The sequence below is a fragment of the Chlorocebus sabaeus genome, chromosome 12, assembly GCF_047675955.1.
Source record: "Chlorocebus sabaeus isolate Y175 chromosome 12, mChlSab1.0.hap1, whole genome shotgun sequence".
Lineage (NCBI taxonomy): Eukaryota > Metazoa > Chordata > Mammalia > Primates > Cercopithecidae > Chlorocebus > Chlorocebus sabaeus.
In genome coordinates, this window is record NC_132915.1 from 68,030,151 (window position 1) to 68,053,744 (window position 23,594).

General features: G+C 50.8%; 2 protein-coding genes across 4 annotated transcripts in view; both read right to left on the reverse strand.

Moving 5' to 3' along the window:
• TRIM14 (tripartite motif containing 14) overlaps window positions 1-3,276 on the reverse strand; it is a 61,549-nt gene extending 58,273 nt beyond the window's left edge. For all 3 annotated transcript variants that reach the window (XM_007968624.3, XM_007968625.3, XM_007968623.3), the window contains exon 1: window positions 2,957-3,276. In XM_007968624.3, the coding sequence (XP_007966815.1) occupies window positions 2,957-3,163 (207 nt within the window). In that variant the 5' untranslated portion in view covers window positions 3,164-3,276. The remainder of the gene's footprint in view (window positions 1-2,956) is intronic.
• Window positions 3,277-7,772: 4,496 nt separating this feature from the next.
• Window positions 7,773-23,594, reverse strand: part of CORO2A (coronin 2A) — a 67,910-nt gene continuing 52,088 nt past the window's right edge. Inside the window, exons 3-12 of the mRNA XM_007968618.3 lie at window positions 20,814-20,930; window positions 18,082-18,231; window positions 16,328-16,507; window positions 15,472-15,588; window positions 14,257-14,361; window positions 13,094-13,190; window positions 11,908-12,020; window positions 11,473-11,563; window positions 9,863-10,137; window positions 7,773-8,208 (exon numbers count right to left, since the gene is read on the reverse strand). Coding sequence (XP_007966809.1) covers window positions 8,077-8,208; window positions 9,863-10,137; window positions 11,473-11,563; window positions 11,908-12,020; window positions 13,094-13,190; window positions 14,257-14,361; window positions 15,472-15,588; window positions 16,328-16,507; window positions 18,082-18,231; window positions 20,814-20,930 — 1,377 coding nt within the window. The 3' untranslated portion in view covers window positions 7,773-8,076. The remainder of the gene's footprint in view (window positions 8,209-9,862; window positions 10,138-11,472; window positions 11,564-11,907; window positions 12,021-13,093; window positions 13,191-14,256; window positions 14,362-15,471; window positions 15,589-16,327; window positions 16,508-18,081; window positions 18,232-20,813; window positions 20,931-23,594) is intronic.

A 23,594-nucleotide genomic window follows, 5' to 3' on the forward strand; every position in this document is an offset into this window, starting at 1 on the left:
AATAAAATACAATAAAAGGGGGCCCAGCACTTTGGGAGACTGAGGTGGGCAGTTCACTTGAGGTTGGGTTGTTCAAGACCACCCTGGCCAACATGGTGAAGCCATATCTCTACCAACAAATACAAAAATTAGCCAGGAGTGGTGGTTCACACCTGTAGTCCCAGCTATTCAGGAAGCTGAAGTGGGAGAATCACTTGAACCTGGGAGGCAGAGGCTGCAGTGAGCCAAAATTGCACCACTGCATTCCAGCCTGGGCAACAGAGTGAGACCCTGTCTCAAAAAAAAAAAAAAAAAAAAAAAGAAGACTCTTGGAAAGACTGGACTGGCTTGGTACCTTGTCTACACAGTTCCCTTACAAGGTTCCCGACCTTGTGGTAAGTAAAGAATGTCACTTTCTGACAGGTCTAGAAACCTCAAGATATTTTGGAACCTTGAGAAGAGAAGAATTCGCCCAATGTGTGTGGGTATCACAGACATAGTCTGATGGTAAATCTTTGGTTTGGCTTTTTAGCTGTGAGGCTTTTAAAAGTCGAATCCAGGCCAGGCGTAGTGGCTCATGCCTATAATCCCAGCACTTTGGGAGGCTGAGGCAGGAGGATCACTTGAGCCCAGGAATTCTAGACCAACCTGGACAACATGGTGAAACCCCGTCTCTACAAAAAAAAAATACAAAAAAAATTAGCCAGGTGTGGTGATGCATGCCTATAGTCCCAGCTACTTGGGAGGCCGAGGTAGGAGGATTGCTTGAGCCTGGGAGGTGGAGGTTGCAGTGAGCCAAGATCATGCCATTGCACTCTAGTCTGGGTGACAGAGTGAGACCCTGTGTCAAAAAAAAAAAAAAAAAAAAAAAGTGAAATCCAAAATTCCTTATGAAAGTTCCAATAATGCAAATTATCAGGCCAAGTATACTACAAAACTTAATTTGCAAGTAAATTTGTCCTATCAAGACTCATTTTTGCTAAAAACAGGGCACTAGAGAAAAATTACGTTTCAGAAGAAAATCTTAGTACACCTGTTAGTGCTGCACACCTGTTATTCCTGTTATTAGATTCCAGCCCTGGCCATTGTTTTTGAGTTTTTATTATTTTCCTACAATTTGGACTAAATCCTGAATTATTTCCTGGCTACAACAAGGAAGGTTGTAGAAAAAGTTTTAGAAGCCAATTCCTGGATTTTAAAGAAGGCTTGGGATTTTCTTCATGATGTCTTTAGTTGACTCTCCAGTGGAATAGGTTTAGTGTTGTTCTGCCACAGAGATTCTCTTTTTCTACTTATTTATTTATTTATTTATGACAGAGTCTTACTCTGTTACCCAGGCTGGAGTGCAGTGGCATGATCTCAGCTCACTGCAACCTCCATCTCCCGGGTTCAAACAATTCTTATAGCTCAGCCTCCTGAGTAGCTGGGATTACAGACCTGTACCACCACACCTAGCTGATTTTCATATTTTTTAGTAGAGATGAGGTTTCACCATGTTGACGAGGCTGGTCTCGAACTCCTGGCCTCACGTGATCCTTCTGCCTCAGCCTCCCAAAGTGCTGGGATTACAGGCATGAGCCACTGTGCCTGACTGCTTATGTCATTTTAATGTAAATCCTTGGTAAACAATTTAGGAACTGCCTCTTCTTTTTTCCTTAAAAACTTATATGTAACTGCTGCTAATCAGAGTGGATAGTCTCGGAAATTTGAATCTATGGTCCCAGTTGGCCATCCTCAGGCTTTAGGCTTGTATAAACTCTGTACTTAATCATATTTTCTGAATCTTATTACTTCAAGTTGACAGTAGGTAGTGGGTAGGGGAATGGACAAATGGATGGGCGAGACTCCTCAGCCAGATCTGTGGAAAGCAGCCTTGTTAGTTCTGAATAGGTTTTTCAAGCAGCCATTATTATAATTACAGCCATTTCATACGTTAAAAAAAGGAAGGGTCTGGTGGCAGGGACAGGTCTTGAGCCCACAACTCCACTGGATTGTCCCCCATGATCCCCTTTTCACTTTGGAGTTCCAAGGTTGTCACAATGTGGTAGTCTGGAGTCATGCAGTACCGGGGAAAAGCTCAAGATGAGGCCGAGTTCATCACAGAAGACTTCTTGGAGAAGGAAGTGGTAGGATCAACATCTGTCAGACAGGAGGGCCTACCGTGCCCAGGCTTCATGAAACCCAGAGAGAGAGAAGGATTTGAGAGGAGCCTCCGAACAAGTCAGCTGGAAAGCTGGAGCAGGAGCCCAAAGCCCCTGGGCACTGTTAGGATTATACCTGGGTGAGGTTCTATGGTGACAATGGCTCTACTGGGGGCATCTGGCTAATGGAGTCCTGGGTTCAAGGCCTGACCCTGCCTCCAGAGCCTTCCTCTTGTGGCCTATAAAATGGCCGTAATAATAATGGCTCACCCAAGGCTGCCACGAGTAGGAATGGGAGTGTCTGTGTGGCCGGGGAGGGGAGAGGAGGTAGGTAGTGACAGCTGAGGCTGCTCCAAGGGCAATCAGCCGTCCTCAACTCAAGGTTCACAGGCCCTTTCTGTGGATTGCAGATTGAGTAAACCCGAGATGTCTGTGTGGCTTTCTTAGCTACATAGGGCTGTTGATTAAGAGGGAGAGTTTGCACCTCTGTTAACTGGAAGGCAGACTATCTTGCAGCCCAATGGCAGTGTGGTGGATCGGCCATGGTGGACACGGTCAAGGACATCTGGGTACCAGCCTGGGCTCCCAACCTCTCATTCCTAAACCCACCTTTTCTGAAGCTCAACTGATGGCTTTGGCTCGCCTTTGCCCTTTCTTGGGTCTCAGTCTCCCCCTCTGAACTTTCGGTCGACCGCTTAGACGCCCTTTGGGGCACCTTTGGTTTCCAGGTTGTAACCCGCCACTGGCCACGGTCAGGCACCTCCCCTCCTCGGCCGTTATGCCTGGACTGGCTCCCCCAACTCCCGCGCGGCGAACCCCGTCCACACCGTCCCCACCTGCACGTGCACCGCCGCCTCCAGCGCCAGGCCCACCGGGTGGCCACGGTGCGCGCCCAGCACCGGGCAAAGCGCGCACACACAGCGGTGGCAGCGGCGACAGAAGAGCTCAGCTATGCGGTCGCCATGCTCCGGGCAGCGCCAGCCGCATCCCTCGACAAGCTCCGACCCCCCAGGGGTCCGGCTGCTGGCCGCCGCGCCCGCCATTCATCTCCGCCACCTCCGGCTCCCCGGGGCACGGGGCGGGGCTCCCACGGGAAACCGAAACCTCGGCCGTGGGCGGGGCGGCTCCAGGCCCACCGGCCGGCAGCTGGGAGGATGATAGCCTGCAGGGAACATCCTCCGACCAGCAGGGTGCTCCCTCTGCCCGCCCGGGCCAGGAGGTGGCCTCAGCAGAAATGGGAGGCTCCTAATGAGCCAGCCAGGAGAGGGTGGGCTTCCTGCTTAATGACGCTGGTCCAGTAACGCCCAGAAAACTGCAGCCCTGGTGATGGGACCAAAGTTGGCTGGACCTTCCAGGGGTGCTCCTCTCACTTTCCCTTGATCCTCTCTTGCCCTTTTCCCGGGAAAGATAATCATTCCCACAACTATAAGAAACCTAGTCAAGCTCAAATAACGACACAGAGATTCTCCAATTGAGTTTATTTCGGACTGAGCAGAAGGATTGCAATTCGGGAATAAATGTGCCATGGCACCCAAGGGGTAGGGGCGCGGAGTACGCAGGGAGGCAAAGGAAAGCAGAGGCTTTTAAAAGCAGGAGGAGGAGGATTGCATACATTGTTTTAAAATAATAATACTTGATTACAAGAATTAATACGGGTGGCTTCAATCCGAAAGTTGAACAGGCAGTTGCTGGGCAGATGTCCTCATATCGTGGCTTTTGTGCAATGCTGTGGTTCTTTGTGCAAGGCTGCAGTTTGGTAATTCCTGTTACCAGGCAAATCGTTGGTGAGGGCCCCCCACTTCATGGCCTCCCAGCACCGTTTAGTTATTTTGTTTGAGACAGGGTCTGGCTCTGTTGCCCAGGAGTGCAGTAGTGCGATCAAAGCTCGCTGCAGCCTCTAACTCCTGGGCTCAAGTGATTTTCCCACCTCATTCTCTGGAGTAGCTAGGACTACAGGAGCACCATTTAGTTTGATTTTGACATAAGTGACTCTGTTTTGGTACTGACAACTTTCACAGACACACCCCCACCCCAAATTCCAGTTGCCCCCAGGCTCAAGTCTCCAATCCCACTTTTAAAGCCCTTGGCTCTTTCTTAAGATCCTTGGTCCCCTCCCTGCCTACGCTCCACCCTTTGATTTTTCAAGACTGGAGGACGTGCAGTTTACCCTGCTTGGAACATTCTTCTTCCCAAATGCCCTTTACCCTGAGTATTCCGACTTATCCTGCAGATTTCTACCTTACTATCTTTGCCTCCAGGAAACCTTCCCTGCTTCTCCTTCCAGAACAGCCTACGTTTCCCCTATCCTGGCCCTCCCCATTCCCCCAACCATGACTGAAAACTGGAGAGGGCAAAGACTGTCTGTCCTGCCTGTTTTCCAGCTTGGTGTCTGACTCCAACAGTAGATAGTTAATTGGTATTTGTGGAATAAATCAAGACAAGGAAAGCTCCTTGTAGTAAAATGTCTGGCCAGATGTTTATTATTTTGTGACATTATTTCCATTGCACATTCCACATCTATTTATTTTCACTTTTATTTATTATTATTTTTCACAAAGGTACAAGGAATTTCAGAAACAACATTAAAACAATCATTCAAACTGTTTCAGGCACGGTTTCAATTAAAAGCAGAGATTTGATTTCTGACTTCCTGTTTCCTTCTCTGATACAATCTCAAGTTTTGTTCCAGGAAGCACAATTACGGTAGCGTTAAGATGGATACCCGCCAAAGCTCATCTCCTAGTGCTGCCCTCATTCTCAGAAAGTTCCTGAGTCAACAGAAAGGGGACGCCCGGGGTATGGAATAAGGAGATGAGGGCATGCTCTGCCAACCGGCTGGGCCCTGAATGCGCTGGGCGAGTTCCACTACCTCAGCTCAAGAACATAAACAAAAACGTAATTTAAAAAACAGATGGTTTAAAAAAATATCTGATAAAAATTACCTATCCCTCTCCCTTGCTGTGAAATAATTTAAATAATTTACTCTAGATGTAAAAATTAAAAAAAAAAGTTTGTTCAAAGACACCTGTGTCCCGTTTTTAAGTGTGCAGTCTGGGTCCTTTGGGGTGGAGAGAGCTGGCCAAGGAATGGCGCTGTGCAGAGGCATACCAGGAAGCTCTCTGGATGCAACCCCACCTCTCCCGCTTGGCAGTCAGCGACCTTGGCATGATGTTTCTTCACTTCTCTGAGGCTAGGTCTTTGATTCTGAACATGGGGCTTGGAATACCTGCCTAACCTGTGTTAGAATAGCATGTGTCAGTGAGTGGAGGTGGGAGGAGTTTGTCAACTGTGAAGTGCTAGCCACACAGGTGGGAAAGGTAAGCCTATCCTGTAGAGCTCTGCTGCCCTGGCAATGCCTGGGATTTGGCCTTCTGTTCTGGAGCACACTAAGGCAATCTTGGCTGGCACATCAGACGGGAGTGAGCCCTAGTGACTGAGTAAATGGAGAATAAGACAAGGAACATGAGCATCTGGCCTGTGCAGACAGACAAGCAGAATAAACCATGGCTAAGGAAGGGGCAAACAGGGGCACTGAACCCCCATTGTGCTGCAGCTGCGGTTCCCAGAGATGTTGAGGGAGGGCTTGGGACAACACTTCTAGACTTTTAAGGAGCCACCAGCCAGGACTTAAGAGATCTGGGTTGAGTCCCAGCTCCTATCTGGAGCTTGCTGTCCTCTTCATCTTGAAATAGGTACACATGCAGTCTTCCATCCTCACTGTACTGCAGATCACCTGTGGAGTATATATGAACATACAGGCCCTACTCTGGAGATTCAGCTTCAGTTGGTCTGGAATGTGGCCTGGGCATCTGTATTTCCTGCACGTTCCCAAGGGGATTCTAATGTACACAGCTTGGGTTGAAACCTACCAGGCTGGATGGCCTCCTGCAGTCCCCATCTCAGCCCCAGAATCTAATCGCCCTGTGCAATGGAGATCATCTGCCCCTCCTTGGTAAGGATGGACCAGTTTCACTTCTAATCATTCCCAGTCTCTTGGTGGACTATTGTATTGACCACTGAACTTTAGAGTAGGGCTCGGAACACAGATTCACTAAGGAGGGACAAATAAAAGCTTTCAGGCTAGAAGGGAACTTTGGGACCATCTGGTCTTACTTCTTTACTTCGTAGAGTCATTTCAGAAGTCCTCCTGGTTAGGTGGCCAGAGGCTCTACTGGCATGCCTCGAGGGATGGGGGGCCCCTACTTCCTGGGGGACTCTTCTGTTAACTAGGGCTGAAATCTGCCCACATCATCCTGCAGGAGGAAGGCTGTGTACCTGAGGGCCTTGGTGGTGGCAGTCAGCAGTCATGGGCACAGCTCTGAAGTCTGCGTCCCTCCATAAGGGACAGCATCTACCCACATCAGGCTGGTTTCTGGTTGGAAAAGTTGGTTTGGGCCTCCTGCCTGTGCTGTAGAATTGCGTTGAATGCCCCTGGCCCCTTGCCAGTGTCTGTTAGTTTCTGCAGCAAACCCAGATCATCCCATAGGTAGTTTTCCCTTAGGTCAAGGTTTCAGGTGGCAGATCCTGCAGACAGCAGCTTGTTCCAGGGTACCCCTTGTTCAGATGAAGAAACTGAGACCAGAGAGGGCAGGACTTGCAAGAGGTCACTGAGTAAGCTGGGGCACAGTTGAGGCCAGAAGCAACAGATTTCTACTCTGTGGGCTGAGAACTGCATCAGACCCAAAACGACAAAAAGACAGACCCAGAAAAGCAGGATCTCAGCCCAGCCCTGCCGTGAAACAAGTATCACCTGCCTCTCTCTGGGCCTTAGTTTCCCCACCTGTAAAACGAGGAACTTGGGTCAAATCACTAGTTTTCAAACTTCTAAAATTTTTTTTTTTTACTAGCAGAATTGTTTTTCATATTAGCCCAACATATAAAATAAAAGGGAGCTATCTGTTTGGAACACAGTGTGGGGAAGGGAGACACAGCCTTCCTGCTTAGTCTTCCCCTATTCTCTCTTTTTTTTTTTTTTTTTTTTTTGAGATGGAGTCTTGCTCTGTCACCCAGGCTGTAGTGCAGTCCACAATCTTGGCTCACTGCAACCTCTGCCTCCCAGGTTCAAGCAATTCTCCTATCTCAGCCTCCTGAGTAGCTGGGATTACAGACACCTGCCATCACGGCTGGCTAAGTTTTTTTTCTTTCTTTCTTTCTTTTTTTTTTTTTTTTGAGACGGAGTCTCACTCTGTTGCCCAGGCTGGAGTGAAGTGGCATGATCTTGGTTCATTGCAACCTCCGCCTCCCAGGCTCAAGTGGTTCTCCTGCCTCAGCCTCTCAAGTAGCTGGGTTTACAGGCATGCACCACCACGCCCAGCTAATTTTTGTATTTTTAGTAGAGATGTGGTTTCACCATGTTGGCCAGGCTGGTCTTGAACTCCTGACCTCAGAAGATCCGCCCGCCTTGGCCTCCCAAAGTGCTGGGATTATAGGCGTGAGCCACCACGCCTAGCCTAATTCTTGTATTTTTAGTAGAGACGGGGTTTCACCATATTGGCCAGGCTGGTTTCAAACTCCTGACCTCAAGCAATCTGCCTGCCTCAACCTCCCAAAGTGCTGGCATTACAGGCATGAGCCACTGCGTCTGGCCCAGTCTTCCCCTATTCTCTGGACCACAGTTTGAAAATCACAGACAGGTCAACCGAGGTCCTTCCAGCTCTAGTTTTCTACTGTGTTTCTTCCTCTTGAGAAGTTACAGCTCATCATGGACCCTTAATAACAGAATTCAACAGAAGGCATCGTCTGAAAACAAAGTCAATTCAGAAACTGTTGCTGCAAGAAGGCAAATAGAAAAACGGCACCATGTCCCACTGGAATCTCTTTCAGCGATGGAGAGTTTTGTTTTCTGGTAAAAAATATAGAAATAGTGGTTGTTCTTAGGGGGACCTGTGGTTTGGTTCTAAACCTCCCCACGGAGCCGAGTGGTGTCCCTGAGGGTGAGGAGGGCAGAAATCTCTGCTCAGAGCTGCTCTGAGCCCATCCGCAAGTTTTTGATCTCCAGTTCCAACTGTTTGGCCTGGACCTCTCGCTGGGTCAACAGCTCCCGGAGCCTTCGGATCTCCTCCTGTTGCCGGTAGAACATCTGCAGCAACTGGGGAAGAAAGATTGGAAGGCAGGATCACCAGGGTGTCAGAACACCAGCTGAAAGCTAAACCGCTATCCCTCTTTGACTCAGAAAGGTGGAGGTGGTTACATTAACACGGCAGAGGGCTGATGAGGCTGTCACTGCATAGATCTTTTACAAACACCTTGTTTTCTTCACCCAGTAAATGAAATTCAACAAGACTGGCATGTTTCAGATGTATTTTGCCTCCAGAGATCCTCCATGAAATAGAGGAAAGCATGCCTGGCTCTGAAGTCTGGGGATTGGTGTTTTTGCCACCACTGAACTGTGTGACCTTGGGCAAGTTATTTACCCACTCTGAGCTTCCATTACTTTCTCTGGGAAATGGGGTCAGAAAACTGCCTTCATCATTATCATAATTGTTGCCGCTGTGCCGAATGGGTGTTAGATGTTGAGTGATGCCCTAAGGGCCTTCGTTATCCCACTGGAACGTTTTGACACCCCTATAAGGGTGGCAGTGCCAGTGTCCCCACTGTACCACTGTGGAACGGCAGCTTAGAGACATTCAGTCTCTGGGTCTGAGACCCTAAATTAGTACTCAGCAGAGCCAGGATCAGAATCCATCTGTGAGATGCCAGCCCCTGTGTTCTCAGCCACTTCAGACTGACTTCCGGGGCTGTTGAGAGAATTCAATCACATGCTATATTAAAGTGCCTACCCCAGGATCTGCCACACAGTAGGCACTTAACAAATGTGGACTTTGAAAGCACAGAAAATCCTATAATGTCAGAACTGGAAAAACTTTGATAGCCATCAGGTCAAACCCTCTTCATTTTACAGATGGTTTGCCACCATCTTTCTTTCTTTCTTTCCTTCTTTTTTTTGAGATGGAGTCTCACTCTGTTGCCCAGGCTGGAGTGCAGTGGTGTGATCCTGGCTCACTGCAGCCTCTGCCTCCTGGGTTCAAGCGATTCTCCTGCCTCAGCCTCCAGAGTAGCTGGGATTATAGGCACGCACCACCACACCCAACTAATTTTTGTATTTTTAGTAGAGACAGGGTTTCACCATGTTGGCCAGGCTGGTCTCAAACTTCTGGCCTCAAGAGATCCGCCCACCTTGGCCTCCCAAAGTGCTGGGGTTACAGGTGTGAGCCACTGCACCTGGTCCCCACCATCTTTTTTTTTTTAAGATGGAGTCTTGCTCTGTTGCCCAGGCTGGAGTGCAGTGGCGTGATCTTGGCTCACTGCAACCTCCACCTCCCGGTTTCAAGCCATTCTCCTGCCTCAGTCTGCCGAGTAGCTGGGACTACAGGTGCGTGCCACCACGCCCGACTAATTGTTGTATTTTTAGTAGAGATAGGGTTTCACTATGTTGGCCAGGCTGGTCTCGAACTCCTGACCTCGTGATCTGCCCGCCTTGGCCTCCCAAAGTGCTGGGATTACAGGTGTAAGCCCCCGTGCCCGGCCTCCCACCATCTTTATCTATGCCCATTATTTTGGCATAAGATGGAGCTCACTGCCTGTTTGTTGAATGAATTAACAAAATGAGTCAAGCAAGCAGGCCAGGCCACACAGATGGTTATTCTTCTCATGCCTCATTTTCTCCCTTCTTCTCAGCCTGGATCTGCCGCCCTCCACCCCAGCTGCCCCATGTGAAAGGCCCACCCCGTTCTCCTTCACACCTCGTTTTCTGTCTTTGGTGGGGGGCATTCGAAAACGTCAAAGCCATTTGTCAGCCAGGATTTCTTCTCCTCCAGCCTGTGCTCTGCTGCCCATCTTGGCGTCTTCTCCTCCAACAGGGAGGAAGACCTCCAGCCACCTTCTGCAGCCAGCTTTTCTGTCTGGTTCAAGAGCCGGGGTGAGGCTGGGGCCATGGAATGGAAGACAGGTCTCTCTGCAGGCAGTGGGTGGGGTCTCAGCAGCTCAGAGCCAGGCCTAAGTGACACCAGGATTGGGTCTGGAAGGGAAGCAGAGCTGTGTGAGGACTGGGTGCACATAGGCAGATGGGCATATAGGGCACCAATGACACAGGCAGCATGCAGAGATACTCAGAGCCATGCTGACCCATGCAACAGGTGTGGGAAATACAGCTACCTGTGGACAGGCACAAAGCCACAGCGCAGGGCTAACAGATACAAATACCCACATGTGCCACCCTCGAAGTGAAGCTTGTTTTGTAGGAACAGCACGGTGCATGCACTGGAGCAGCCCCCAAACACTTCAAGCTCAGGTGAGACCTTGTCCTTGCTTTGTAAGGACAGTCCCACTCACACTGCACCCCGCTGTCTACCAAGTCCATTAGTTCTCTCACCACCTCCAAGAAGCAGGGGAGGCTGGCATCACGGCTACAGATGAGGAAACTCAGGCCCAGGGAGCAAAACCTACTTAAGATTATCCAGAACTAGGACTTGGCACTGGTTCCCTGTCCCTCAAGGCAGAGGCTCTTCCAGTACACCAGGAGGCTCACTCAGCCACTGGGGTGGGGGTGAAGGAAGTTTGGGGGGTGGAAGGGAGAGGGAGCGGCTGGGGTGGCTGCTTCCGCTGGGCCGGCCTTCATGTTATCAGGAGCAGGAAAGTGGCTCAGGACAGGCAGAGCGGGCAGAGGGACCTGGGTGGGGGTTGCTGCCTGGAGGACTTCTTGGGTCAAGAAGAATGGAAAAAGGCCAGGCACGGTGGCTCACGCCTGTAATCCCAACACTTTCCGAGGCAGGTGGAGCACTTGAGGTCAAGAGTTTGAGACCAGCCTGACCAACATGGCGAAACCCCGTCTCTACTAAAAATACAAACAATTTGCTGGGCATGGTGGCACGTGCCTGTAGTCCCAGCTACTCAGGAGGTTGAGGCATGAGAATCACTTGAATGCGGGGGTGGGGGTGGAGGTTGCAGTGAGCTGAGATTGTACCACTGCACTCCAACCTGGGCAACAAAGCGAGACTCTGTCTCCAAAAAAAAAAAAAAAAAAAAAAAAGAATTGCAGAGCTAGGGGTGGGGAACGGGGATGGGGAGTCTGGCTAAGGTGGTCCAGGCACCCCGCATACCCTCAGAGTGTAAAGAAGCTTTCCATGGAGCAAAGTCCCTTGAGCTGGAGTTTCCTGAGCCCTCAGGTCAAGCCCCCTGACTTTCTGGACCTGTATGTGACCATGCTACCCACTGGGGACTGAAGGTCAAGGGCATGGCCTCTGAGATTATGAGAGAATAAAAATCCAGGCCCAACCCCTCTCAGTTGCTTGGGGCCACTGGGCACTCCATGTTCCTGCCACATTTGTCTGGGCCTCTCCTCTGTCTTCCTCACCTTGATTCATCCCGCTGAGCCACTCCTGGGCCGTCAGGGAGGGCTGGGCCCCTGCTGTTGGAGGGTATATGTCCTCTTGGTAGGATTCCGACTGCAGGAGAAATCCAGACAGTGAGGAGGGTGGTAGGGTAGGCTGCTCAGATGGGAAGGGCCCTTAGAGCTGGAGTCCAGGCTCTCCCCAACCCCTGCTGAAGTGAGGAAACGGAGGCCCAGAGAACAAAGGGACTTGCCCAAGGTCACGCAGCAGCTCAAGAACAGAGGTGGGCCAAGACCCAGGATTCCTGACGCCCACTGATGTCACCCTGCTGTGAGAAAGGCCGCTCTGTGGCTGCCCCATGAATGTGGGCTCCATGCTCTGGTACCTCACAGCCCTGGATCTGTCTTCTCCAGGACAGGTTCCCCACATCCCTCCCACGCGGTCCCCACTGCTCTTACCCGCCGGGGCACAATCATGGAGATGGGCTCGATGAGGCTTTTGGTTGTGATCAGCTTGTAGAAGCGGAAGATCTCGCAGGAGGACACGTCAAGTCCTCTCTTTGGCATGACACCTGCAGGCAGTCAGGGAGGGCCAAGAGGTTCTGGCTAGCCTGGGGCCACAGTGAAAGGGCCAAAGCCAGGCTGCACACCTGGACCTGAACAGAGGCCAGCCTCCTCCCAGAAAAGAGCTCAGGGACAAATACCTACACTGGACTGGGCCCTACGTTGGGAAACGGAGTTGAATTAATCAGACTCTTCACCTTCAAAGATTTAAATTATTTTAGCTAAACTATTTTTTCTTTCTGAGACAAGGTCTCACTGTGTTGCCCAGGCTGGAGTCCAGTGGCACGATCATAGCTCACTGCAGCCTCACACTCCTGGGCTCAAGCGATCCTCCTGCCTTAGCCTCCCAAGTAGCTGGGACCACAGGCATGCACCTCAATTTTTTTACTTATCTGTAGAGACAGGAGTCTCACTTTGTTGCCCAGGCTAGCCTCGAATTCCGAGGCTCAAGAGATCCTCCAGCCTCAGCCTCCCAAGTGCTGGATTAGCTGAACTTTTATAGGCAGTTTGCTCTGCTTAAGGGTCTCCATCTCCATCCCCACAGCTCCTGTGACCCAAATGCTCTCAATCAAACTACTCCAGATTCCTTTTGAGTAGGGTTAGCATGGTGCATCTTTCTCCAGTCCTTTACTTTTCATCTAGCCATGTCTTTATGTTTAAAGTGGGTTTCTTGTGGATTACAGAAATATAGCCGGGTTTTTATCCTCAGACACACTTAGAAAGGAGCTGAGGACTGCTTCCTGGAGGCTCTTTTAGGTCAGCCCTTTCCATCTCTGCTCTTGTTGTAACTGCTTAACCTTGACCTAGAACACATCCCTCTCTCCCCTGCTGGGCTCTGCTTCCTCTTTCAGTTCCTCCAATGTTGCCTCCTCTGAGAAGCCTTCCTTGACTTCCTCCTTTGTGCTGCTGCCCGCCTCAAGTACAGCCCCCATAAGTCAGAGTGTTGCTATGCTGTCTCTCCTCCCATCTGACTCATCCCTGTCTCCCCAGACCCAGCACTGAAGCCCTGACCCCGATTCTCCTTCCTCGGTCTCCCGAAGTGCTGGGATTACAGGCATGAACTTCAGTGGCCCTCACTCACCGATCCCCTTCTGCGGGTTATAGGAGCGGTACTCAGTCAGGTAGCTCAGGTGAGGCTTGTCGGCGCTCACCTCATAGTAGCGAATGTTGCCATCTCCCTGAGGAGGAGGAGGAAGGGGAGGGTGAGATTCAGAGCTGGATCTCATCAGCTCATCAGCAACCCAGCCATGCAGCAAAAACCTGGCTTTTTTTTTGATGATCGGCAAACCCATCTCACTCAAGGGAACACCAGGAAACTGGGGGCCCTGTCACTATGGCAGGAGGGTGATGGGGGAGATCTTCATCTTATTTTATATTTTGTCTTATTTTTTTGAGACAGGGTCTCACTTTATTGCCCAGGTTGGAGAGCAGTAGTGCAATCACAGCTCACTGCAACCTCCTGGGCTTAAGCCATCTTCCTGCCTCAGCCTCCCGAGTAGCTGGGACCACAGGTGTGTGCCACCATGCCTGGTTAATTTTTTAGTTTTTCATTTTCGTAGAGATGGGGTCTCACTATGCTGGTCTCACTATGCCCAGGCTGGTCTTGAACTCCTGGGCTCAACTGATTCTCTCACCTTGGCCTCCCAAAGTGCTGGAATTATAGGCATGAGCCACTGTGCTGGGCCCAGGCCCTTACTTTAAAATTCAATCCTGCCCCACCATGACCCAAAGCCCACCCTTGTTCCTCTAAGACAGAAGCTCTGGGAAGACAAGTCCAAATCCCGCTCCTATCTGAGAGCAGCAGCAAAGGTCAGAACTGGGGTGGCCTCAGAGGTCATCCAGAAGGTCTTACCATGGGGGACATTTCTGGTTGTCATAATGACTTGGATGGAGGGGGAGAGATGCTGTTCTTGGCATTGGTGGGCAGGGGCCAGGGCTGCCAGATATGGGATAGTCCTACCCAGTGGAGACCTGTTCTGCCCCCAGTTCAGCAGGTGCCCCTGCTGAGAAACACCAATGGTCCCCCCATATCTGGGCCTGCAGTTGGGAAGGGACAAGCTCAAGGTGTCCAGCCAGAGCCCTGGCTCCAGGTATTCTTAGGGAGCCAGGAGGGTGGGAGGGGTTCCTTCTCACAGGGGACGAGTGGCCTGCCCATCCCTGCCCCGTGCTCCCAATAGCCCCAGGTCGCTGTCTGCCCCTGTCTCAGGGGTCCAGGCAGTCACCTCCCTCCCGTGCCAAGCCGACCTTCCCCACCACGTAGAGCATGCTGGTGTCTGCGTCATAGAAGGGAAACAGCACGCCCGAGGAGCCATCCAGGTCCTCCTCCAACAGAGGCACAGAGAGGTCATCCTGCAGGGGAAGGGAAGGCCTGGGTCACTCCTGGGGGCCCTCAGTGGTGCTCCCGGAGATAAGAATTCCTGCCATGGTGCTCTGGGCGAGAGTATGTGTGTCAGAGAAAAAGTGTGATTTTTTTCTATGTGTGTGCTGGGGGAAGATGTCCCTGGTTCTTGGGTTCCAATGTGTGGGCTACTCTCTGGTGGAGATGACATATCTTAAAGGCACTAAAATGCTCCTGCCACCTATTTTGTGAGCTTTCTGCCCTTAACAAATCACTTTTTTTGTTTTTTTTTTGAGACAAGGTCTAACTCTGTCACCCAGGCTGGAGTGCAGTGGTGCGATCACAGCTCACTGCAGCCTCAAACTCTTTGGCTCAAGCGATCCTCTCGCCTCAGCCTTCCAAGTAGCTGGGATTATAGACGTGCACCACTGCACCCAGCTGATTTTCTGCAGAGATGGGGGTCTTGCTGTGTAGCTCAGGCTGGTCTCGAATTCCTGGCCTCAAGCGATCCTCCCACCATGGCCTTCCGAAGTGCAGGGTGACATGCATGTACCACCATGCCTGGCCATAACAAATCACTTTTGACACACCCGATCTCATTCCAATCTTCCCCTACCTGTTTTTTAAAATTTATTTTAATAGATGAAGGAGACTCAGAGAGAAAGTGTGATTTGTCAAGTCTTTGAAACTCCTGTCAAATGCTCCCTCAAAACACTACCGCCAGCTTGGCCCTCACCTCGCCCCGCTCCACCCTCAGCTGTCCTGATGAAATCTCTCCATTCCCGTTAGTACCACATTTGCTCCAGGTGCCCCCTCTGCCCAGACGGCCCTCTCCTTCTCCCTTCCTCCTAGTCGTGGTCCCAGACTCAGCTACTCCCCTCCTCTAGCCCAGGGCATCCCCTGGATCCTGATCCATCTCCCTAGAGTGGCAAGATGCACAGGGTCTGGGTTCGCCCAGGGCTGTCGGCATCTCCCTGCTATTCATCCCCGGATCCCCGGCACCTGGCAGTCTACACGAAATGTATGAGACATAAATGGGTATCTGAATGAATGCATGCATGAATGAATGACGCTGGCTCTCAGCTGAGGGGTGATGGTGAGGGATGGGGTGCAGCCCTCACCTGGTCCCACAGGGCCACCTGCCGGTTGTTCCATCGGGATGTGCCCGTGGACATCAGCTTCTTCAGATTCCCCAGAAACAGCACCTTGCTGGCCCGGTGCCCTTTGTAGTTGGCCTCCTGGAGGGACATGTGCAGTTGGTATTGGAGAAACACTGGAGGGGATGCCAGGGGGCAGTTAGGGTTTCTGGCCTCCCTGCTTTGCTTATGCCGCCACTCTACCTGGAAGGCCTCCCTTTCTCACCCCAGCTCTGCCTGGAGATTCTTCCAGGGCCACCACCTGGATCCCTGTCATCCACATGGAGTCTCTCCCGGCTATCTTTGTTAAGAGTTATTTTTCTGAGCAAGAACAGAAGCAAACTTCTGCCCAGCTCCCTGTTCTTGCTGAAAAAGTATCAGGCACCCCTACAAGGGTAGGCACTGCCACCTGGCCTGTCTTATCTAATCCTCGGAGAGGAAGGACTAACAGCCCATTGTTGCAAATGAGAAAACAGAGGTCCAGAGCAGGAAGTGCTTGCCCAAGGCTGCACAGTGGCTAAACAGAGGTGTGCTCGACTCTCCTGACCCCTGGCCAGAGCTGAGGCACGCCAACAAGCTTTGGAGTCAGACAAGGTTCAGATTCCAGCTCTCCATGGGGGTGAGTCATTTCATCTCTCAAGGGCCTCAGTTTTCACACCTACAAAATGGAAAGGGCATATCCCACCTTCCGGCAATCCCGAGAGGACAGACGGGGATGCTGCCTGTGAAGGCGTGGCCCAGACGCTGACAGCATCACTGTCCTGTTCTCTGAAGCCTCCCCCTGTCCCCACTCTGTCCCTTGCTCCTCTGAGCCTGAGCCAGCCCCTGACCCAGCACTGACCTGGAGGACGGTGCCTGCTCGGGGGTCGATAACCCGAATCTTGCGGTCTTTGCAGGTGGTGGCCAGCAGGCTGCCGTTGGTGTTGAAGGACATGGAGAGGATCACATCTTGGTGACAGCTAATTGTCCTCATGGGGCTTGTGATGACAGACTCCTTTGTATCCAGGTTCCAGATCATCACCTGCATGGCAGAGAGCCAACTCTGAGCACAGGGGCCACCCCGCCTCTGGCCCCCACAGTCACATGCTGGCCAGGATGCAGTGAAATACAGTATCCCTGGGAGGGTGGCGCAGCTGGCAGCCTGGCCAAGAAGCCTCGGTAGGAGGATGATGTGCAGGCTGAAGCTGCTTGTGGCAGGAGGGGGAATCCCAGGGCCAGGCTGTCTAGTGGTGATAGGAAAACGCCACCTGCCTCTGAGCAACAAAATATCCACGCTGGGAGGACCCCAGGGAACCAGCTAATCCAGGCAGTTTCAGTTATTAGCAACAGTTTGCACCTCCCACACACCAACAGGGCTGTATGTTTAGCTGCACAGGCTATGCATGCAGAGCTCCAGGGCAATCCATTCCTGTAGCCTAGGACGTGATTAGTGCCCCCTGAAGTTGTGTATAGAACACCCAGCACAAACACGTGCAGCAGCTCTGCAGACACCCTGTACAAACAGATGGGAAAGCGCTTCGGATTGGAAGAGTAAGGGCCCAGGTTCCCTCAGTGCTCCCCACAACCACTTTAGTTATTTATTTTTGAGACAGGGTTGCCCAGGCTGCAGTGCAGTGGCATGATCACGGCTCACTGTAGCATCAACCTCCTGGGCTCAAGTGATCCTCCCACCTCAGCCTCCTGAGTAGCTGGGACTACTGGCACATGCTACCACACCTGGCTAATTTTTTCTATTTTTTTGTAGAGACAGGGTCTCACTATGTTGACTGGTCTCAAACTTTTGGGCTCAAGTGATCCTCCCACCTCAGCCTCTCGAACTGTTGGGATTACAGGTGTGAGCCACCATGTTCGGCCCCCACCTTCCTTTTATCCATCACAGAGGGTCCCGAGGTGCCTCTGTAAATCCCTGTAGTATCAAAAGGAAAGAACTGAAAGGTCATAGCTATGGTGCCACCAATTCCATTTGTGTACAGATTGGGAAACTGAGGCCTAGAGAAGTCAAGGCACTTTCCCAGGCTATACTGCAGGTCAGAGACTGAGTCGGAAGAGAATCGAGGTCTCCTGTACTGTGGGTCCCAATCTACAGAGCCTACCACTTGCATGCTTGGTTGTCAGTGGAGCATGGTGAGGGGAGGGCAGTGCTATCCCATCACCTCCAGGCAAACTGTAATGAGTTGAACAGGGTCCCCCGAAAACTCATGTCCACCTAGAACCTCAGAATGTGACCTTATTTGGAAGTGGGGTCTTCGCAGCTGAAATTAGTTAAGCTGAGATCATAATGGATTAGGTGGGCCCTAGATCCAATGACAGGTGCTCTCCTCTTCCTATAAGGAAGACGGACACACAGAGAGAAGGCTGTGTGAAGACAAGCAGAGCCTGGAGTGACGCAGCTATCAGCCAAGGATGCCTGGAGCCACCAGAAGCTGGGAGAGGCACAGAAGGATTCTTCCCTAGGGCATCTGGAGGGAGCTGGCTCTCCCAAAACCTTGGTTTTCGATCTCTGGTCTCCAGAATTGTGACAGAATAAATTTCTGTTGTATTCCAGTTCGTGGGAATTTGTAGGGGCTGCCCCAGAAGAAGAACACCCAGACTCACCTTGTAGTCATAGCCGGCACTGAAGAGGATGTCGGCGGCCGTGGGGTGCCACTCCACCAGGCCCACTCTGCGTGCGTGGCCCACGAGCTCCTTCCTGCAGGCCGTGAGGTTCCTGGTCAGCAGCTGCTTGGGGATGCTCCAGATCTTAATCTGGCAGGGGAGACATGGCCCAAGGGAGCATCAGCCAGGGCACCTTGGCACCATCACCAGCCTAAGCCACAGATCTGGCAGTGACCAGCAGAAGGACCAAGGGAGCTCTCTCCATGGTCACCTCCCACTCAGTGGCTATGGGCACTGAGGGGCAGTGGAGGGGCAGCTGAGGGTCCTCAGAGGGACAGGGGCTTCCCCAAGCTCCTCCAGCCTAAGCAGGGGTCAGCGCTGACCAGGGATGAGTCTAGGCCTCCAAATCTGCCCTTGAGAGATCTTTGTCATTCTGCAGGCCTGAGGTGGTGGGCAGGTGGCTGGGTTTCAGGCCTCCTAAGCTAGGATATCCCCCACAGTACAGTATTCTACATGCTTCTTGTCCCAAAGGCCCAGGGTAGAGCCTCAAATGCCAGGATGAAGGGTTTAGGCTGCATCCTCAGGGCACTAGGGAGCCAGTGAGGTCTCTGGAGCAGGGCAGGGACAAACTTCTTGCTTTGCAGGTGCACCCTGGATGGCCTGCAAGAGGAAACTCTGAAGGTCAGGAGGCTGGACTGGATGGGGTCAGAGGCCTGTATTTCATGGTGAGGGCCTGAGGAGAGGCACTGGGACTTCCTCCCAGAGTCATGTTGTCTGAAGATGGAGGGGGCTGCCATGGCAGAGAGTAAGCTCCCTGTCACAGAGGTATACAAATGGAGTACAAGGCGAGCCTGGGATGCTGCTGACTTGACCTTCCTTATTGGTCCTGCAAGGTTCTCTGGCCCCTAGTTGATTTTATGCACTGTTTCCCTTAGAGTTATACAGGTTTTTCAGGTAGACAACTTTGCTTTCAATTCAGCAAATATTTATTTCCTGGTCATCTTGGATTTAAAACCAGGAAGCCAACCCCATGAGAGTAGTGCCAGGTTCCAGATACTTCGGTTTGGTGAGGGCTCTCACCACATAGAACCCCAGGAGGAAGACACACTGTGAACAGGTGTGTTTGGAAGATGCAGGTACCACCCGCAACACTGAAGCAGAGAAGACTCCCCAGTGCTAGAGGAGCAACCGTGCCCTCCAGGCCCTGAACGCAAGGAGGAACACGAATGAATTCACTCCATAAATTCACTGTGGGCATAGCTTTGGGGAGAAAAGCCCCTTCCTTCTTCAGTCCCCCAACAGTTATGTCCTGCCCTGGGGCATCAGGGAAGGGATAGTGGCAGGCAATGAGGCTAGCAAGAGATTTAATAAAGATCTTGATGGGAGCCTTCAAAGCAGTTCTGAAAAGGCAGGTATTACAAAAGTGGGGACAGTTTCAGATATCTGACATCCTGCCAGAGACCCTGTACTCCCTAGGGACAGGGCCAATTCTCACAGGACCTGACTGTCCCTTTGGTAAAATCACCTCGGCAGACACTGTCCTTTATGTTCCTCAGCATCTACTATATGGAAACCGACACAAATCCTCTTTGAATTTTCTGCTTTCCTTTCCTGATGAACTGGTCTGCTTCTTTTGATCTAACTGAAGGTTTTGCAATACATTCTATTGCCCATTTTGCCTTGGCTGCCAGGTAGCTCTTAGATAAGCTAAGAGCTTGGCTGCTGCAACCCTCCTTAGCCATCATTTCTAGTATTTCCTCACTTTCTCCATCTGTGGCTGCTGCTCTTTAAAGATGTGTCACAGCACATTGGAAAGAGAATGGGCTCTGGAATCAGGCCTCAGTCTGAAGTCTGGCTCTGCCTCCCACAGGCTGTGAAACATTAGGCAAGTTGCTGTACCTCTCTGATCCTCAGCTTCTCCATTAGAAAAATGTCCTACCTTGTGGGGTTGCTGGGGAGACTGTGAGATGATGAGTATGGTGACAGTGAGGAATACGGTGGCTCACAATAAATGGTGATAATGACTTTTATCTTTATTTTAATCATCTGATTATATCTGTGATTTTTAATTTTTTAGTAGAGACAGGGTCTCACTATGTTGCCTAGGCTGGTCTCCAACTCCTGATTCTCCCACCTCAGCCTCCCAAAGTGCTGGGATTACAGGTGTGAGCCACTGAACCTGGCACATCTGTGGTTCTTGTCTTAAGCCATATCCATCATATTTTAGAAGTGGGTACGAAATGAACTATAAATAAGTAACACTGCACATTGTTGGGGTAGGGATGATAACCCTGGTACAGAACACAGGCTCAAAAAAGTGAGTGACACTGAAGCTGCTGGAATGGTTTTAGTGTCCACATTCATCCAAGGCCCTCACAGCCTTTTACAGCTCGCTTCTTCACTGTGGGATTAAGTGGAACATCTTTTCTAATCACCATAAAAATGCCCCTTGTAGCCTTTTATAGCCCCCCAAAAGGATGGGCTTTCCCATCAGAATATACATTTTCACTGGGCTTTATTAGCTGGGTGGAGCTATTATGCCCATTTTACAGGTGGGGAACTAAGGCCCCTAGTCCTATAGCACCTAGAATGTCTCCTCCTCTACCTAACTTAACACCTCCCCACACAGTGACCTCAAGTCCGCGATGGAGTCAGGGGCACCAGAGCCAAGAACAGGTACCGTTCCACCCCACCCACCCCAATCCCACTCTTCAGGAGGGGCTGACACTCACTGTGGCGTCTTCAGAACAGGAGGCGATCTCAAAATCATCAAAAGGGTTCCACTTGACGTCCAGAACGTTCCCTCTGTGCCCGCAGACCTTTGGGTAGTGGGGGTCCAACTTCCCTGTCTGCAAGACAGTGCCCAGGAGGGTTGGGGAGGAGGTGGATTCCACATTAGCATCTGGACAGTCACGCAGTCAGTCAGCAACCAGTCAACAGGAACATGTAAGGGACAGAGCTGGGTGTGAATCTAGGCCTTACTTCTTATTCCCTGTGTGATCCGGGGGAGTTACTTCACTTCTCTGAGCTCTGGTGTCCTCCTCAGTAAAAGGGAGCAATCACAGGTATTTCACAGGTTGGTGTGAGGATCATGGGAGGGAGTGGCTAGCACATGGCAGATGTTCAATAAAAGGGCATTTCCCCTCATACACTGCTGGCAGGCATGTAAAATGGTGCAGCTCTTTTGGAAAATAGTCTGGCAGTTCCTCAAAAGGTTAAAAGGAATTCCCACATGACCCAGCAATTCCACTCCTAGGTCTATCCCCACGGAAAATTAAAAGATAAGTCTACAAGAAACTGGCTCACCTAATCCCAGCACTTTGGGAGGCCAAGGTGGGTGGATCACCTGTGGTCAGGAGTTCGAGACCAGCCTGGCCAACATGGTGAAACCCCATCTCTACTAAAAACACAAAAAGTAGCGGGGCGTGGTGGCGTGCACCTGTAATCCCAGCTACTCAGGAGGCTGAGGCAGAAGAATCACTTGAACCTGGGAGGCGGAGGTTGCAGTGAGCTGTGATTGCACCATTGCACTCCAGCCTGGGTGACAAGAGTGAAACTATGTCTCAAAAAAAAAAAAAAAAAAAAGAAAAGAAAAGAAACTGGTTCACCAATGTTCACAACAGTATTCTTCATAATATCAAAAAGTGGAAACAACCCAAATGCCCATCAAGTGAAGGATGGACATACAAAATGCAGTACATTCACGCAGCGGAATACCACTGTCCCCAAAAAGAGGAACGAAGTCCTGGTCCCTGCTACAGCATGGATGAACCTGGAAAACACTAGAAGAAGAGGCCAGGCACAAAAGGCCACACGTTGTGTGATTCCACTTAGATGATGTTCCAGATGTGGTTTCATTGCCTGAGCACATTAATGCATCCCCCTGGTACCTGGTATCCGGAACCCTAAGTAACGCATATGAAAAATGCAGAACAATACATTCATGGAGACAGAAGGCAGATTCCGGTTGCCTTGGGCTTGGGAGAAGGGGCAATAGGGAGTGACTGCTAATGGGTAAGGCGTGTCTTTTTGGAGTGATGAAATGATTTTGAAATTAGGTAGTAGTGACAGTTTATTCACAGTATATTCATAGCCTTGTGAATATACTAAGATCCACTGAACTATACACTTAAAAATGGTGAATTTTCCAACATGGCAACATGGCATAATCCCGTCTCTACAAAAAATAAAAAAGTTAGACCTGGCATGGTGTTTCATGGTTGTAATCCCAGAACTTTGGGAGGCCGAGGTGGGTGGATGGGGAGGCTGAGGCAGAAGAATCACTTGAACCTGGGAGGCAGAGGTTGTGGTGCGCTGAGATCATGCCACTACACTCCAACCTGGGCAATAGAGTGAGACCCCGTCTCAAAAATAAATACATAAATAAAGAGCCAGGCATGGTGTTGCACGCCTGTAGTCCCAGCTACTTGGAGGGCTGAGGTGGGAGGATTGCTTGAGCCTGGGAGGTCGAGGTTGCAGTGAGCTGTGATTGTGCCCCTGCACTCCAGCCTGGGCAGCAGAAGGGGACCCTGTCTTAAACAAAATACAAAAAAACAAAAATGGTGAATTTTCTGGTATGTGAATTCTATCTCAATTACATAGAATGGTCTTTTCCCTCATTTTCCCCTTTCCTAATGAGAATTCCTATATAGATGCTGGGAGGGACATACAGGTCCCCCAGCCCATGCCACACAGCCCTGAAGCTATTTCCAACTCCACCAACAGACTTGGATTTCTTGAGGTCATAGAGAAACCACACCAGTTCAGTCACAGAACCTTGGACTGGCAGCGACCAATCCACTCATTTTGCATATCACATTGCATGGCCCTGGCAGAAGAGGGACCAGGACCTAGGCCCTCGGCTTGCCAATGCAGCCCACATCCACCATCTAGTCCCAGGTTCTTAAGCCACCCACCAGAATGCTCCCCCAACCATTTTTATATCTAAGTGAAAGAGACACCTGAGAAGAAAACTGGCCAACATCCATCCATCCCACAAATATTCCCAAGGTGCCCAGGGGACAGGTACTGTTGGAGGGGCTGATCGCAAGGTGAACACACAACACAGTCCTTGACTTTGCAGAATCAATAGTCTCAGGACTTTTTCTAGCGGGACTTTCAAGAACAGGGTGGACTCAGGGAACACCCAACCTTCTCTTCCTCCATCACCTCCCCATCTGTGTAGAGACCACTGTACTTTTTTTTTTTTTTTTTTAAAGAGACGGTCTCGCTCTGTTGCCCAGGCTGAGTGCAGTGGTGCAATCATGATTCACGGTAGCCTCGAACTCAGGGTAAAACAATCTTCCTGCCTCACCCTCCCAAGTTCCAAACTAGAACTACAGGCGTGCCACAGAGCTCAGTTAATTTTTAAAATTATTTGTAGAGATGGGGTCTAGCTATGTTGCCCAGGCCGGTCTCAAACTCCTGGGCTCAAACAATCTTCCCACCTTGCCCTCCTAAAGTGTGGGATTACAGGTATGGGCCACCATGCCTGGCCTATACACACATTTTAG